The sequence below is a fragment of the Coturnix japonica genome, chromosome 13, assembly GCF_001577835.2.
Source record: "Coturnix japonica isolate 7356 chromosome 13, Coturnix japonica 2.1, whole genome shotgun sequence".
Taxonomy (NCBI): Eukaryota; Metazoa; Chordata; class Aves; order Galliformes; family Phasianidae; genus Coturnix; species Coturnix japonica.
Genome location: NC_029528.1, coordinates 12016753 through 12031712, shown reverse-complemented (window position 1 = coordinate 12031712; position 14960 = coordinate 12016753). Strand labels below are relative to the sequence as shown.

At 50.3% G+C, this 14960-nt stretch overlaps 1 protein-coding gene across 2 annotated transcripts in view; it reads left to right on the top strand.

The window, feature by feature from the left end:
- The window catches only part of NSD1 (nuclear receptor binding SET domain protein 1), a 53677-nt gene extending 38748 nt beyond the window's left edge, over positions 1–14929 (top strand). For both annotated transcript variants that reach the window (XM_015876032.2, XM_015876030.2), the window contains exons 20-23: positions 528–669; positions 1145–1251; positions 3782–3986; positions 7065–14929. In XM_015876032.2, coding sequence (XP_015731518.1) covers positions 528–669; positions 1145–1251; positions 3782–3986; positions 7065–9400 — 2790 coding nt within the window. In that variant the 3' untranslated portion in view covers positions 9401–14929. The remainder of the gene's footprint in view (positions 1–527; positions 670–1144; positions 1252–3781; positions 3987–7064) is intronic.
- Positions 14930–14960: the final 31 nt, after the last annotated feature.

The following is a 14960-nucleotide window of genomic DNA, read 5'->3' as shown; positions in this document are numbered from 1 at the left end:
TTGCAACAGAGGCACAGTGGAGTTCTTCTCCAGAAAGTAATGTTAAAGGATTCTGTGGAGCTGGTCTGCATTTTGGTTAAAGTGAGGACTAAAAGAGTAACTATAGTGTGCCTTGGAGAAACTTTGGGCTGGATTTTTAGGATTGGGAATGAAGTCTGACCCAACTTCTTTGGATTTTATTCAGAAGAAGCAAAGCAATGGTTTGTCTGAGGGCAATTGGCTGAGAACCAAACGTTGTTCTTCCACATAGGAAAGTGAATTTTATAACCTTAGGGTCCTTCCCAGCAGCTGAGCCACACAGAGCCCTGAAGTGGGCTGGTGTGTGACATAGTAGGCAGCTGCCCTCAAACGTAGAAGCAGCAGGCACAGTACATGTATTCAGGTGCTTTGCAAGGTGTCCTAATGTCCAGCGACCAGATGTTACTACTGAAAAGGCACGTCATTGGCACACTGGTATCTCTGCTTTGGGTGGGTTGTTATAGTTACTAAATGCAGCACGTTGGTTTGTTTGCTTTTCTCAATTCTAGGATCGAATCATTGATGCTGGTCCAAAGGGCAATTACGCTCGGTTCATGAACCACTGCTGCCAGCCGAACTGTGAGACTCAGAAATGGTGTGTGAACGGTGATACTCGGGTTGGGCTCTTCGCAATTGTAAATATCAAAGCTGGTAAGGAACCCAGTTCTCTCAGTACTTGCAGTTAAAAGCATGGGAGCCTTTCTGTAAGGAAGAGAGGGGAGGATGCTTTGTAGCTCACTGGAGGCAGATGCTTTATTTTTCTATTTCCACATTTTAATTCTTCTCATTTCACATCGGCCACAACATCAGCACTGCCATAGTGAAACATGGGTGTTCATGCTATAGGCAGAGCTGTATGGATCTAACTTACAGGACCGAAAAATGGAACTAAGCATCCTAGAGCATGGAGTAAATGCTCTTTCTCTGGCTGTAGCATGTGGTATAGAGTTGAGTTTAACTCTCAGTCCACACAGATCTTTGGGGGGAATAATAGAGTACCCTTATGTGGCTGGGATGGCCATTTGAGTTATTTTCAAAGGTGCCTTAACACTAGCAGTAGCAATAAAGGCATTTCTATCACATAGATTGTTACAACTTGCTTGGTTATTATCTGCTTTTGTGCCAGGGACTGAGCTGACTTTCAACTACAATCTGGAGTGTTTGGGAAACGGAAAGACAGTTTGCAAATGTGGTGCTCCAAATTGCAGTGGCTTCCTAGGAGTGCGACCAAAGGTATGATGCCTCCCATAAGCTTTCGTTCTTCCAAGTGACCTCTTTGCATAAACATGGTACGTTCATTGCAGAGACTTCAGGAAGGGCAGTTCACTTTCAGCGTGGCCATGAGAAAGTTGCTGGTTGGATTTAGGTGGACGTTTGAATTTTCATTTCAAGTGTTCAGGTTTTAGATCTGAATTCACTGAAGAATCACTATGAATCAGGACAGGAAATCCTATTTGCCAACCTAGGAGTAAATAAATAAAAGATGCTTTCCAGAATTTTCTGCTCATCGTGGCCATTTCCGTCTTAATAGAGCACGAAGGGATGAACATGGGAAAGTCTATCAGATAACCAAGAAACTTCAGCCCATTTCTCTTTGTGAAGACCTGAGTAAACTGCATTCCTTTAGATAAGAGTTGCTGTAGAGTTAAGGCTCCTGCACCTTCCCTGCAGTAAGAAAAATGTTCCTATTTTTTTGCCCTTTTTTTGTTTAAACAACTGAAAAGTACAACTCAGACAGAAGTAAAAAGTTGGTCATGTCTATAGCAGAAAAATCGCTACCTTTTAGAACTCGCTGACTTTAGAAGACTCCGGTTTGTAACTGCAGTGCTTCAGTAACAGGAATTGATTTTAATGATGTCCTTGTGTGATCTGGTTCTCACACGGGAGAGCAGGGGGAAGGAACTAACAGAAGCCATTGGCTGGGTTCCCAGCTGTCAGCAGCTCAGTTTCAGCTGTTAGTTTGTTCCCAGTTTGCCCACATCAGCACATAACCGCTCTGCTCTGGCGTATGGGTGCAGGTGTCTGCAGTTAAGGGTTAACAGCTCCAGTAGCGCAGTTGCGAAGCCCTGTCAATATGTGGGGAAAGCTTTGTGAAATTTTCAGAGAGCTTAGATGTGCAGGTGAATTAGCTTATAAAAAATGGATGGCGTCAGAGGTTGACAGGTGAGGTGAATGATACATCTGGCGCGTTCGAGTTTTTTTTTGTGGTTGCAATGTTAAGTTCCATATATTACATGCTGCTCCTCTGTTCCACATGGTTCACTGACCATCATTTTTGCCCTGAAATTACAGGTTGTATGATGGAAATCAGAGAATGGTGCCCTTACGTTGACATTAATGTGACAAGTGAGGTGATTCATTCCATCCTGATGGGATCGGCTAAGAAATAAACACCCTGGCAAACTTTACCTTTATTTTTGGTGAATTAACCCCTCAAAAGATGCCTTTTTAAATCTTTCTGAAGGTGCAGGAAGTCAAAGTGTTGCTGATCAGACAGCCTGATCCAGCTGTGGTGTCCCTGTTCATTACGGGGCAGTTGGATGGGATGGCCTTCAGCTGTCCCTTCTGACTCTTAAGAAATCTATGATTCTATACTCAAGTCTGCTCATATTGGTGACTTTTCTAACTGAGTTTCTAAGTGTGCTTGGGAGACTGTTTTGTTGCAGTGGAAAAACTGAGAAATGCTGAAGTTGCTCAGATAAGTTAAATTATCTGTGAAAGGTCCTTCTTGTTCTCTTTGTAATTAGGTGACCAAAGTGCTAGACAGTGAGAATAGGTGCAATAGTTCAGGTGTGGCCTTTGGATTCAGTGATTTCATTGCCTGTGTTTACAATGATAAGACAGGCCTGACTTGTGGAAAGGATCCTGCAGAAACAGGAATACGTGAAAGGGAAGCAAACATCAAGAAGCTGGCGCCCTGGTGAGACACAATGAGCAAGTCAACAGGGCAGAATACTGGAATTGTAGCCTGGAGACAAAGAGTTTTAAATGCTTTCGGTTTTATCTTGATGGAAGAATGACAAAAATGGTGCCTGATATTTATGCAATGCAGAAACCACCACATCTCAGCATGCGGGGAGGTTCTGCCTGCAGAATGCATATTTGGTCATGCAGATTAATGGAAAACTGTATGAAATGTAGTTTGTGCCTGTTTATGTAAGCTGTGCTGGTAGTTCATTGATAAGGCTGCTGGCTGGGCATGGGAGGTGTCATCGCTGGGTATCTGGTAGGATGGGAGGCTTATCCTGGGGTGGGTCTGCTCTGGGGATTAGGAGGGCCTGGCTTGAAAGGGTGTGCAAAGAGGACACTGTAAGCCAAGTAAGTGAACACTTAGGCTATTTAGATGCCAGTCTTTGGGACCCCTTGCATAACTGCCTGTAAGACAGCTGTTGAGAGCATTGTAGCTTAAGCATCCTCATAACACAAAGATGTTGGTGCCATCAGTGCTGAGAGGATCAGCAATTGCAGAGGAGTAGCTGGGTGCTGGAAATGGACTGCAGTGTAAGGGCTGGAGTGCAATAGCAGGAACAAACATGCAATAACATCGTCAATATGAAATGGTTGTGTTGAGAAGGAGCTGCTATGTTCAGCCCCAGCGTGCAGCTGGGAACACAAACACAGTTAGGGTGCACTGAGAGGTGTTAATGTCAGCGTGCATAGGCCTATGAGACATCATCTCCAACTTGTGTTTGTGAGAAATGAACTCAACAGAGGCAGAGGAGGGATGGCAGGGGGCTGTGTTAACACATTGTCTTTCCCACAGAGCCAGCCCACCCTCAGCGAGGAGAAGTCCAAGAAGCTGAAGAGAAGGCCACAGATGAAACGCAGGTCGCAGGCAGAGGTGATGAAGGAGCGGGAGGATGAGTGCTTCAGCTGCGGGGATGGAGGGCAGCTGGTTTCCTGCAAGAAGGCGGGCTGCCCCAAGGTGTACCATGCTGACTGCCTCAACCTGACCAAGAGGCCCGCAGGTCAGTGCAATGCAGCACACAGCCATGGCTCCCAGGTTCTGCTCTCCTTGTGGCATCCACACATTTAGGTTTAACTCCTGTTCAGAAGGGTAAAAGCCCAACTTGTGTCTTGGTAAGCCAGTTAGCCTGACTTCTGCCAGGTCAGGAAGATGGAAAAACTGGTATGGGATTGAGTACCAAAGAACTGATTGATAAGAATATAAGCAATACCAGATAAATTTGTAAGTGGAATAACTCAGCAAAACACTAAATTAGGTTTGATGAGATTATGGATTCAGTTAATAAAGACAACTGCATTGAACTGATTGGTTTAGGGAGTTGTAACTCTTCACAACTGTCATGGTTAGAAGTTCTGTGTGCAGCATTCCCTGACATGCTTGAAGTGAGCTGGGAGTGTGTAACAGGAGGGCTCTGGAAGTGGCTGTTACTGTGACAGGGCTTCAGCCAGAGCTCCTGGCGAACAGAACTGAGGGCTCAGCACCTTCAGCTGCAGCTTGACAGAAAGTACACAAACGCTACAAGCATATTTTGTAGATGGCAGAAAGAAAACGTGTGAAGTTTTGGAAGGAGAATCCAACATTTAACCTGTTCTCTGGCTTCCACTTTGAAAAGCTTCTCCTAACAGCCTGACTTGAAACAGCAAACAACGCTTCTGATACCCGTTCTTTTACATTTGGGGGGGATATCATCTCCTTAGTTCTTTTCCAGGTGAAACAAACAGCCTTTCCTTCCACTCTTATTTTCTTGGTCTGTACTGCATTGTGTTCCCATTGCCTTGCATATGTTTCAAAGTGTGCTAAGGAGTATTTTTAATGTTGCTGCAACTGAGATCATGTTAAGATCATCATAACAGAATTGTTGTCTTTCTAGTTTTACATAAAATTTCTAAGGAAATGAGATCAGATTTGTTCTGTAAAAATAACTTTATTTAAGTCCATTTGTATTTGCCCTGTCTTAATTGAGCCCTCTTGCCTTTGCTGTCTTCCCATATTTATTTTATTTCTTTCTCCTAGGGTCCTTCTTTGCCCTGGCCTTGCTTTATTTGACTGCACCTTGTTGGTACAAGAGCATTTGTTCAGTGTATCAGTGTCACTGTGAGCTCTGAGCCTCTAACCAGATACTTGCAGTTCCTCACAGCCTTGTGGTTATCTGCTGTTCTATAAGAGTACTTGCTATTCTGCTTCAAGATATTAAAATAATCACTAAAATAGGCTTCTGAAGGACCTCATTTGAAAAACCCCTCAGTTTGGCAGATGATTAATAACTGGATTTTGAGAATGATTTGCAGCCAGTTGTGGCCATTTAACTGTATTTTTTATGTAGGCTGTTAATTTCATAGTTTGCTCCTTAGAATATCATATGGGACATCAAAGGTGCAGCAATTTTTACTCCAAATATTTCTTCTGTCATGGGCATTGCCGTTAAGTAATTGGAATTTCCTGCTTGTTTGCATGTTACTAATGGTGTGATCCCTCTTCCAAGAGCTCCTCAGCTCAGGGCTGTCCCTGGAGAGTTGGCTTATTCATTAGCCCTTTTATCCTGTCAAAGACCATTAGAGGGGTTTGATGTGATTTATCCTTCCTGAAACATACTGGCAGGTTTGACTGACTTTATTTTCCATCTGTACAAATGACCTCTCTAAAAACAGTCCCAGAATCTTTCCTCTGGTCAAAGTTGTTGCTCACAGCAGCTGTTCTGTTTCAGCAGCAGTGCACCAGGAGAGCTCACCGTGTGCTGGGTGGGAAGGGACTCAATGCAGAGCTGCAGGCAAACAGAGGGAGCAGTGGTAACTTGGGCTGCAGCACTGTGAGCCTGTGACAGGGGAGAATGCGTGTGGTTTTAAACAACCGTGCCCTGAAAATGATGTCAGAAAATTGGAAGAGCACACAAAAAAAATCTATGTACATATTTTGAGACCAAAACAGAAGCCTTGGACTGGCTTCAAAGCAGGGGAAAAACTTACTACATGTTCTCTTCAGCCCAGGGGAAAAAGCAGCATGAGAAGTTGGGGGTGGAAGGCTGATGTTGCACAAGAGCATGGAGAAATGACCACAGCTGCTCAGCACAGAACTGCAGTCTTCTGCCTGTTTGGAAAGAAGTTGCTAACCAAAACCACGGGTGTGTGGGCTTGGTTCAGGGAGGTAGGAAGAGCTGTGGCCTGACTGGCGCCCACAGCTGCCTTCCGTCATCGCCTGTGCAGATGTCTGTGGCTCCATTTGAGGTGCTGGGGGTGCTGCCCTGCAAGGAGCTGCTCTGAGCTGCGGCCCCAGGAGTGTGGGGCACCGTGGGGAGCACAGATGCAGGAGCTGTCTTTGGAGAGGCAGCCACGTTGATCCTGTAGTGTGAGCTCAGAGCCTCTGTATTGTGTACTTTGGGTGCAAGCGGTTCCCCATAGCTTTAAAGCTATGAGCTGTCATGTTGACTTGTTTTTCTTTTTCTCTTTTTGTTTTGTCCATAAGGGTGTTCATACTGATAGCATAATAGGCTCAGTGTGGATACTGAGCTCCTCAGGGCACAGCTTGGTTTTATGATAGGCATTTTTATCACGACTGTACACAGAGTTAAGGAAGATGCCTTCGTTTACAGAGACAAGAGAAATTTACTCCCTGATGTCCACTGCCCTCTTCTACTTTCTGATAAACAGGAAGGAAGGATGTTGGCTTAGAACTAACAAAGGCTTAGATGAACTTGAGACATCTACTCAAAAAGTCCATTGGGCATTTCTGCACTGAAATTCTTGCTCTTACCTGAGAGAGACAAAGGTGTGCAAACTGGGGTGTTGGCTCTTCTCTAGAGACCTGTACAGGTTAGTGTCATACTCAATCCAAATGGACATTTGGTATGACCCAACACACCACAATTACAACAAATATAAGCTGCTGCTTGTTGCTTCCAATGATGTAGGTTCCTGTTAACTGCCCTTCAAGCCTAGAAGCTATGGCAGATACTGAGAAGAACATGTAGGATTGCACAGGAGTATTACTGAGGTGTCACCTCTGTACAGAAGGGTTACAGGGCATGTATCTTCTCTTTATACCACTTGTAAGTTATGTCTTTGCTTTTCTGTTTGTACTGCAGGAAAATGGGAGTGCCCATGGCATCAGTGTGATATGTGCGGTAAGGAAGCAGCTTCCTTCTGTGAGATGTGCCCCAGATCCTTCTGCAAGCAGCACCGGGAAGGCATGCTCTTCATCTCCAAGCTGGACGGACGTTTAAGCTGCACAGAGCATGATCCCTGTGGGCCTAACCCTCTGGAGCCAGGAGAAATCCGTGAGTATGCCCCTCCCATGGGAGCACTGACTAACGGCGAGGACACCCAGCCACCAGAGCAGCCGCCCACAGATACAGACCCGAGTATTCAGCCTTTGGACAGGCTGCCTCAGTCTGTGGCCTTCAAACTGCAGTCACCAGAAAAGCCCCCCGCAACACTAGCGCTGAGGCTGCCACCGTCAGAAAAGCCCCCCACCACCTTAGCCTTGAGGGTGCAGCCCTCAAACAAGCCCCCCACCACCCTGGCCCTGAGACTGCCTCCACCAGACAAACCACCTGCTGCCCTGGCACTGAGGCTGCCACCGTCAAATAAACCCCCTACTACCTTGTCCCTGAGGCTGAAGCCTTCCAACAAACCCCCCACCACCCTGTCGCTCCGGCTGCAGCCTTCGGACAAACCTCCCACCACGCTGTCACTCCGCCTGCAGCCGTCAGACAGGCCCCAGGCTGCCCTGTCCCTAAGGCTGCAGCCGGAGAAGCAGCCCATCATTCTAGCGCTGAAGCCTGAGCAGCCTGACAAGCCTCCCTCCAATGCGGTGCTGTGGCCGATGGATGAGTCTTCTGGCGATGCCTCGGAGCCTCATCTGCAGAGCAAATCTCCTCCAGGAACTCCGCATTCATTGGACGGGTCGCTGGTTCCTGGTGGTGCCCTGCTCCAGCTGTCGGATGAGCCTCCTGCCATCGCTGAAGTTCTGGAGCTTTCGGACAAGTCTCTCATGGACACTGAGACCCAGGAGATAGAGCTGCTGGATGAGTTTCCAGCAAAATGCCTGCATCCACAGTTGTCGGACAGACTTCTTGCCACGGCAGGGACCCTGCAGTCCCAGCCGGTGGATGAGCCTCCTGTGGCCGAGCAGCCCCAGCTGCTGAGCAAAGCTTCTGCCCAGAGTCCGCAGCCTCAGCCCATGGAAGAGTCTCCCAGCTCTGCAATGCCGCACATCCCAGCATCAGAGGAGATTCTCAGCCCCGATGTTGAGGTGCTGTGGCCTCTGCCCATTGAAGATGTCCCCAGCTCCCCAGTGTCTCGAATCCTGCCCATGGAGAAGGCTCCTGGATTAGGTGTGTTACAACTCCCACCTCCAGAGAAAGCTTCCTTCTCCGGGGCAGTGCGAGTCTCAGCCATGGAGAAGGCTCCCAGCTCTGGGGCACACCTTGCCTTCGCTCCAGAGAAGGCTCCTGCCTCAGGAATGTCACGGATCCTGCCCACAGACAAGGCTCCCAGCTTAGGGGTGTCGTGGCCGCTGCCTCTGGAGAAGGCCCATGGCTCCCGGTCACCGCACATCCTGCCCGCAGACAAGGCTCTGGGCTCGGGGGCTCTGCGGATCCCACTGATGCAGAAGGTTCTCAGTCCTGGTGTGCTGCGGCCGCTGCCTCTGGAGAAGGCTGCCGATGGCGGGACCCTGCGGCCCCTGCCTCTAGAGAAGGCGCTTGGCTCCGGGGTGGCTCGGCCTCAGCTCTTGGAGAGGCCTCCATCTCTTACAGCCACGTGGCCTCAGGCATCAGACAAGCTGGCCGCTGCTGTGGCTCCTCGGCCTCAAGTGTTGGACAAACCCCCGGCTGCCTCGGCTCCGAGGCTGCTGCTCTCTGAGAAGGCACTGCGGCCTGTCGACCAGAACGCCCAGCCCAAGGAGAGGGGAGCCCCTGCTGCAGAGCTGAGCCCTCAGCAGAAGGAGAGGACCATGTTAGCTGGTGAGCAGATCTCTTGGTCTGCTGGAAAGGTGGTGACGCACGTTGGACAGGTACCTTGGCCCACAGAGAAACTACAGACACACGAGCAAACCCATTGGCCCACTGCAAAAGCCCTGACACCTGCAGAGCAGTCTCCCCGGACAGCAGAGAAGCTACCGGAGCCAACTCTTCAGCCTAGCTGGGAAGTGGCCTCGGTCCCCACAGAGCAAACCCCTTGGACATCAGAGAGATTGCGCGTGTTTGAGCAGACTCCGCGGCCTGCCAGGGAAGCCCCATTGCCCCAGGAGCAGACGCAGTGGATTGTCACAAACGCTCAGACAATTGAGCAGATTTCTTGGCTGTCTGGAAAAGTACATATTCCTCGGGGGCAGGACCCTTTGCCTGAACAAAACACAGCGCTAGCTCATAACCAGGATTCTGTCTGTCACGAATTGGCCGACTCAGAGCCAAAGTGATGTTGGTGAACGTGGGAGGCAGGTTCCAGTCTTTTAATGTTTAGGGAGGGGAAAAATTCTTTGTTTCGTTTTTTTAATCACTTCCCTGAGCCCAGCCCCTAACCCGTGCACATCCCATCCGTATTCTCTCATGATGTGAGCAAGGACATTCACTTAAGTCTCAGTGTGGCCCAGCCAAAGGGAGAGAGCATCCGTGACCTTTTCCTCTTCCTTTTGCAAATGGTAAAGCTGAAATAAAGAGTCCACTCTGGGTAAAATCTCAAATTCCACTGAAATGGTCACGTTACTGATCCAGCGTGTTCAAGCTCCAGGTCCAATTCATAGGCAGGTTCCCCAGAACAGTGAGGGGCCTCGCTCTTGTTGCTTAGAGGAAGCAGATCAGTGAGGCTGCCCTGGGGTCGGAGATGCCGCAGGGGTTGGTGAGCAGCCACGTGTGCTCTTGCCAGGCTCTGTAGAAGCAGGGACGAGGTTTATCTGATGTCTGCCCTGCAGGGTTTTGCCGTGTGAGGTTTGTCCCTGTGTTCTCTGGGCTGTGCCACGTGCATGGTACGCTGAAGGACAAGCATCGTCTCCAACTGAGCTAGGAGAGGAGCCTGCTGCACCTGCTGAGAGGTGTGTTCTCCAGCAGTGTGCAATATCCACATAGGCTCCATTACACAACTGCCCAGGTCCAAGAAACAGGTAATCTGAAGGAAATTAGGGAGAAATCTTGGAAGGAGCCATCTGGCAGTTTTTTCCTTCTCGTGTCTTAACCCCTTCGCACAGGGCATGCAGAGTGTTCCCTGCACTTGGCAAACATTGTGATCTATGAAGCTGCAGCAGTCAGGCAGAGCCAATTCCCTGCACGACCCGCGCAGGTGCTGCTGCTCCCTCTGCAATTTCCATCCACTCTCTTCTCGACTGGTCACCGTCATTCAGCAGATTTCAGTCTTCTCTCCCCTCGGCTCAGATGCGTTCAGGAGGTGTTTGCATCGCGTTAGGTCTTCCAGCAGCACGATGCGCTGTGGAGCTGCGAGTGAAGCCTGTGCTGTTTGCTGTGCAGCACAGAGGCGAAGGGGCCGTGTCCGTACCGGGATCCACCTCAACACCTTCCGCTGGGTGACTTCTGGCTTAACTCGCCTACAACCAAAGGAGACTTGAATTAACTGGATTATGTTGGTGTGTGTGTGTATGTGTGTGCGTGTGTCCTTCCAACCCAATCGTAGTTCTCACACTGGAACGCAGTGGGCTCTAGCAGCTGGCTGGTTTGCTTTTTAGCTCTTCTTCCTTCTCCAGCTGAGCTGTTTTGTCACCTGGTGGGTGCCCAGACTAGGCCTGCTCATCCTGTGTGCCCTCCTGCTCTCGCAACACCCGACCTCTGATATGCCTGAGCTTTGCTGGTCGGGTATCACCACCGTAGCTCTCTGTGCCCACCACTGCCCCAGTGGATCCTCCTCAGTGGTGCAGATCTGCAGGGCGCTCAGGAAGGAAGGCTTCAGCTCCGGGCTGACCCTTTCCCACTGACGTGGAAGCAGGTCTTTGGTCACTCTTGGTGTGCAGGTGCTTGCTGCTCCCAGAGCATGCGGTCACGAGCTTTGCAGTTTTCTTTGAGGGGAGGCAGACACTTGTACCCAGACAAATCCTGATCCATCCTCCTTTCCTGATGCTTGCACCCCACGGCAACGTCCTGCCACAAAGGCCAGGCGTACTGAGTAGAATGGGACATTGCCGGTGAGTGGTGCATCTCTTCTCCAGTCCGAATCATTTCAGATCCTTTATAGAATAGCTAGCGACTTCAAAAAGCTTTATAGCTTATGGAAACTTAATGTTTAATGATGGTTTTTTTTCCGGGAAGACTGGCAGGTCCATTCCTGCTTGCTGCTGAAACGGGAAATGCGAGCAGCTCGTGTTTCTGCACGACTCCTGCACAAAGGGAATCAGGACAGCTCCTCAGAGCCATTGAGAGAGAAGATAATCTAAGGGCATTTAACTTTTCTAAGCAGAATCACAAATGGTCACGAGGATAAGCGTATTAAGTATTTATCATGTGTGAGAAGGAAAATAAATCTTGAATTCTCATTTATAGGCCTTCCCATGAGCTGGACGTAGTCATGTAGATTGTGTAAGTAGGGTTACCTCCGTGCCAGCCGCCCCGCCAGCTCCAGCTGTAACCACGCAGGTATCTGCACTGCTCTGTCCGACTCCGCTTTGCTTTGTCACGTGTTAACTAGTTATTTGTTTCCTGAAAAATAAACTGTGAATATTTTTGGTGCAGGCTTTCTTAAATCTGTACAATGGAGGAGTTCTCCGTGAGTTCTCACAAGCGCAGGTTTGAAAAGAATCGCTGCTGTGAATCGTGTGCTCCAGTAACAGGGTGAGGTCTGCGGCAGCAGAACCTTCCCCACAGCGAGCAGTTCTCTACGAGCTTTGTTTTCAGCAATGAACGCAGACTGAACTGTTGCATGGCGTTTCGAACCCAAGGCCTTACTCCTTGCAGCAGGCTGTTACCCTGCCTCTCTTCTTCTCTCCCTTAATGCCTTTTCCGCGAAGATCCAAGCTCCCACCTTGCTCACTCCCAGCTACATCAGAACGTTGACTTCGGTGAGCTGCCCTTCCCTCCCAGCCCAGATGGGTGATGCCGTCAGATCAGGAGAGCTTCTCAGACATCCACAGGGCTCTGAGTGTTCCTGCTTTTGGGAGTGACTGTGCTGAGTCACCCCATAAAATATCCTGACCAAGCATGGGGAAAGAAAGGTCCCCTGCTGCTCCTGGCCTGCCCTCACCTGGAGGTGGTAGGAGGAGGTGGTTGGTAGGAGGAGGTGCCTTTTGCTCGTGGTGGCTGGTAGCACAGCTTTGGAGGCATGTACAGAAGCAGCTGGGTTAATTTCCTGCAGCTCTTTGCTGCCTTGCAGGGTTTAGTCAATTTGAATCATGGGGTTTGGTTAACGTAGAGGTGAGCAGCAGATAACACAAGCCCCTGCTTGTGCAGGGGGGATGGCTGAGGGCCTGCTCCTGCCTCCCGTGATGGTGCAGGTGGAGGTTGGTGGCTTTGCTGCAGCGTGGCAGCTCCTGTGCTGTGACAACAGCACTTCTTGTAGTGAGAGATCTGGTCACGGGGTGAATCCGGGGCAACTTCTGCTTCTGTGTTCCAAGATGCTCCTGGAGCTCCCATAGCAGCAGTGTGCTTGTAGGTCTGGTCTCACTTCCCATTGCACAAGGGGCTGGAATCTTTGACAGCTCTGCATGTGCTTTGCCTGTGTGCTTGTTGGTGGGCTGGGCTGCCCCTGCTCCAAGCAGCACATTGGGGTTAGCTGCTCTGGCCTTAGTCTCACAGCATGACCCCCCTTCAGTGCCCCGCAGTGGGCGCCTTGGCTGGTGGAGGAGCTTATGTAGGCAGGATCCAGCTGCTGATGTGCTGGAGGCAGCGACCAACCTCCTGCTGGACTCAGCCCTTGCTCTGCAGGTCATGGGGCTGCACTATCAGCCAGGGCTCTGCTGAAGCTGGTGGGAAAGCGATGCCACAAAGGGTCACCCACACCACCATCCAGTGCCTGCTGGCTCACAGTAGCATTCCTTATTGCTGTTCTCAGCTATTAAAACAAAACAAGACCAGAATGACTTCCATGCACAAACCATCCAGCTCGTACTGGGGGGTGCTTGTGTTACGATGCAGCCCCAGGCAAAGCTTTACAGTGTGCCCACTGAATGTGGGAGATGAGACGTGATCTAAGCTTCAGGACAGTCCTGTATGGAGGTGAGGAGATGTGGATCAGGGCGCTGGGAGAGCTGAGAACTGCAGCCGCGTTTCATGGGGGGGAATAGAATGAACAAGCAGAGCTAAAGGTGATGCCTCGTCAGCTGCTTTAACCCCAGTGCACCGTGCTGTGCTGTGCTGTTGCCGGGTGCTGTTGTGGTGTTACAGCGCAGTGTTGTGTGAGCAACCTCAGACCTTCAGCCCTTCGTTTATGTTTCATTTCAGCCTTAACTTCTGATTTTGCTTGGTGTTTGCAAGACCCCTCATTGTAACCTGCTTGCGATGTGCTTTGCCCTAAATTAACCACGAGTCTTTTCAGCCTTTGCCAGCGAGTGAATGTTCAAGCAAAGCGGCAAAACGTGCAGCTGCTCTGAAAGGAAGCGATGGAGGCGGCCGCCCGCGTCCGGTGAGCGTTTGTGCCGTGGTTTGGCTGCCTGGGCTCTGTGCCGGTCGCTCCTGCAGCACGGATGTGGTGGGGGCTGCTGGGGGGCCGCGGGTTTGGGGACGTCCCTCCAACAGGGATCCCAAGTGAGCTGAGGGCGGCGGGATGGAGCGCGCCTGGGCTGGGGAAGTGGCAGTGATGGACAGTCCCTACAGCACTGAATCTACCTCCTAGGGAAATCTGAGAAATGGGTGTTGCGATGTCCTATTTCAAGGTAAAGTTTTAATCAGTTTGCCCTTGGTTAAGCTCTGGGGCGATCGTGGTGCTATTGTAAATCGTTCGGCAGCTTAGCACAGTAGGGCTGAACTCACGGCTCCCAGCTGGGGGGCTGTCGCTGGGCTTTGGTGTGCGTGACTGAAACGGGACAAGGCACGTCTCCTGTGCTGGGGGAGAACACGTTGCTCCCAATGGTGGTGGCTCTAAGACTCGGTGGTGATGGGCCCCGTGAGCGCAGGGAGCGAGTGGAGCCACGTGAAGCAGCTGGGCATCACTCAGTGTGTGTTCTGTGTGTCCGTTTGGTACTGAGCTGGTTTCAGTTTTTGTTTTCCTGATGTTTCTGAGTTGTTGACTTCAAGGAACGAACTGGCATTTGTGGCGGTTTGGTTTGGTTTGTTATTTTGTTTCTTTCTTTTTTTGTTTTAAGACACTGGGAACTTGTGAGAAAGGAGAAGCGGCAGCAGCACGGGGAGCTCAAAGGGAAGCTGGGCTGGAGCTGGGGGTGGCCCTGGCCAGTTGGGGGGGGATGAGTGGCTGTGTCAGATGCTGTGCCTGGTTCCGAGCATCCTCTGCCATCCAGTGGTGCTCTGGGTGGGGGTCCCAGGGAGCGTGGCCCCATCCCAGCTCCAAGGGACACCCCAGGGCACGCAGAACCAAGGGAGGGGGTGCCTTGCAACCTATCCCCTCCCTTGCTGCCAGAGAGGGTACAAAAGGACGTGGTGGGCTCAAGGCCGGGCTCTGCTGCCTGCAGGGTGCTGACGGACGGAGGTCTGTGGCCCTCAGACCCTGCTGAAGGGAGTAGTGGCTGCAGTGGGGGGTGCCCATCTGAGGGGCTTTGGGGTCGCGTGGTCACACCGAGCTGTCTGGGTCTCATGTGTCAGTTCTAAATGGGAGTGCCAGAGCGGGTGAGAGAAACCTACATATTTCCAGCATGTATATTATTTTTAGAAGAGGGAGAGGGGAGAGTCTTGGACCATTGATTACTTTCATTTTGCTCCCCTTAGACTGTTGGCTGTGTATGTGAAACTTATAATGAAAAGAGGGTTGCCCTGCCCAAGGTGCTCCCAGAACATGTACTGTAATTCTTTGTATATAGAAGAAAAAAATACTGTAAAGTAAAGTTTAACTTTACTCTCGATGTCCTCCTGTGTTTTGTCTTGATGAGTTCG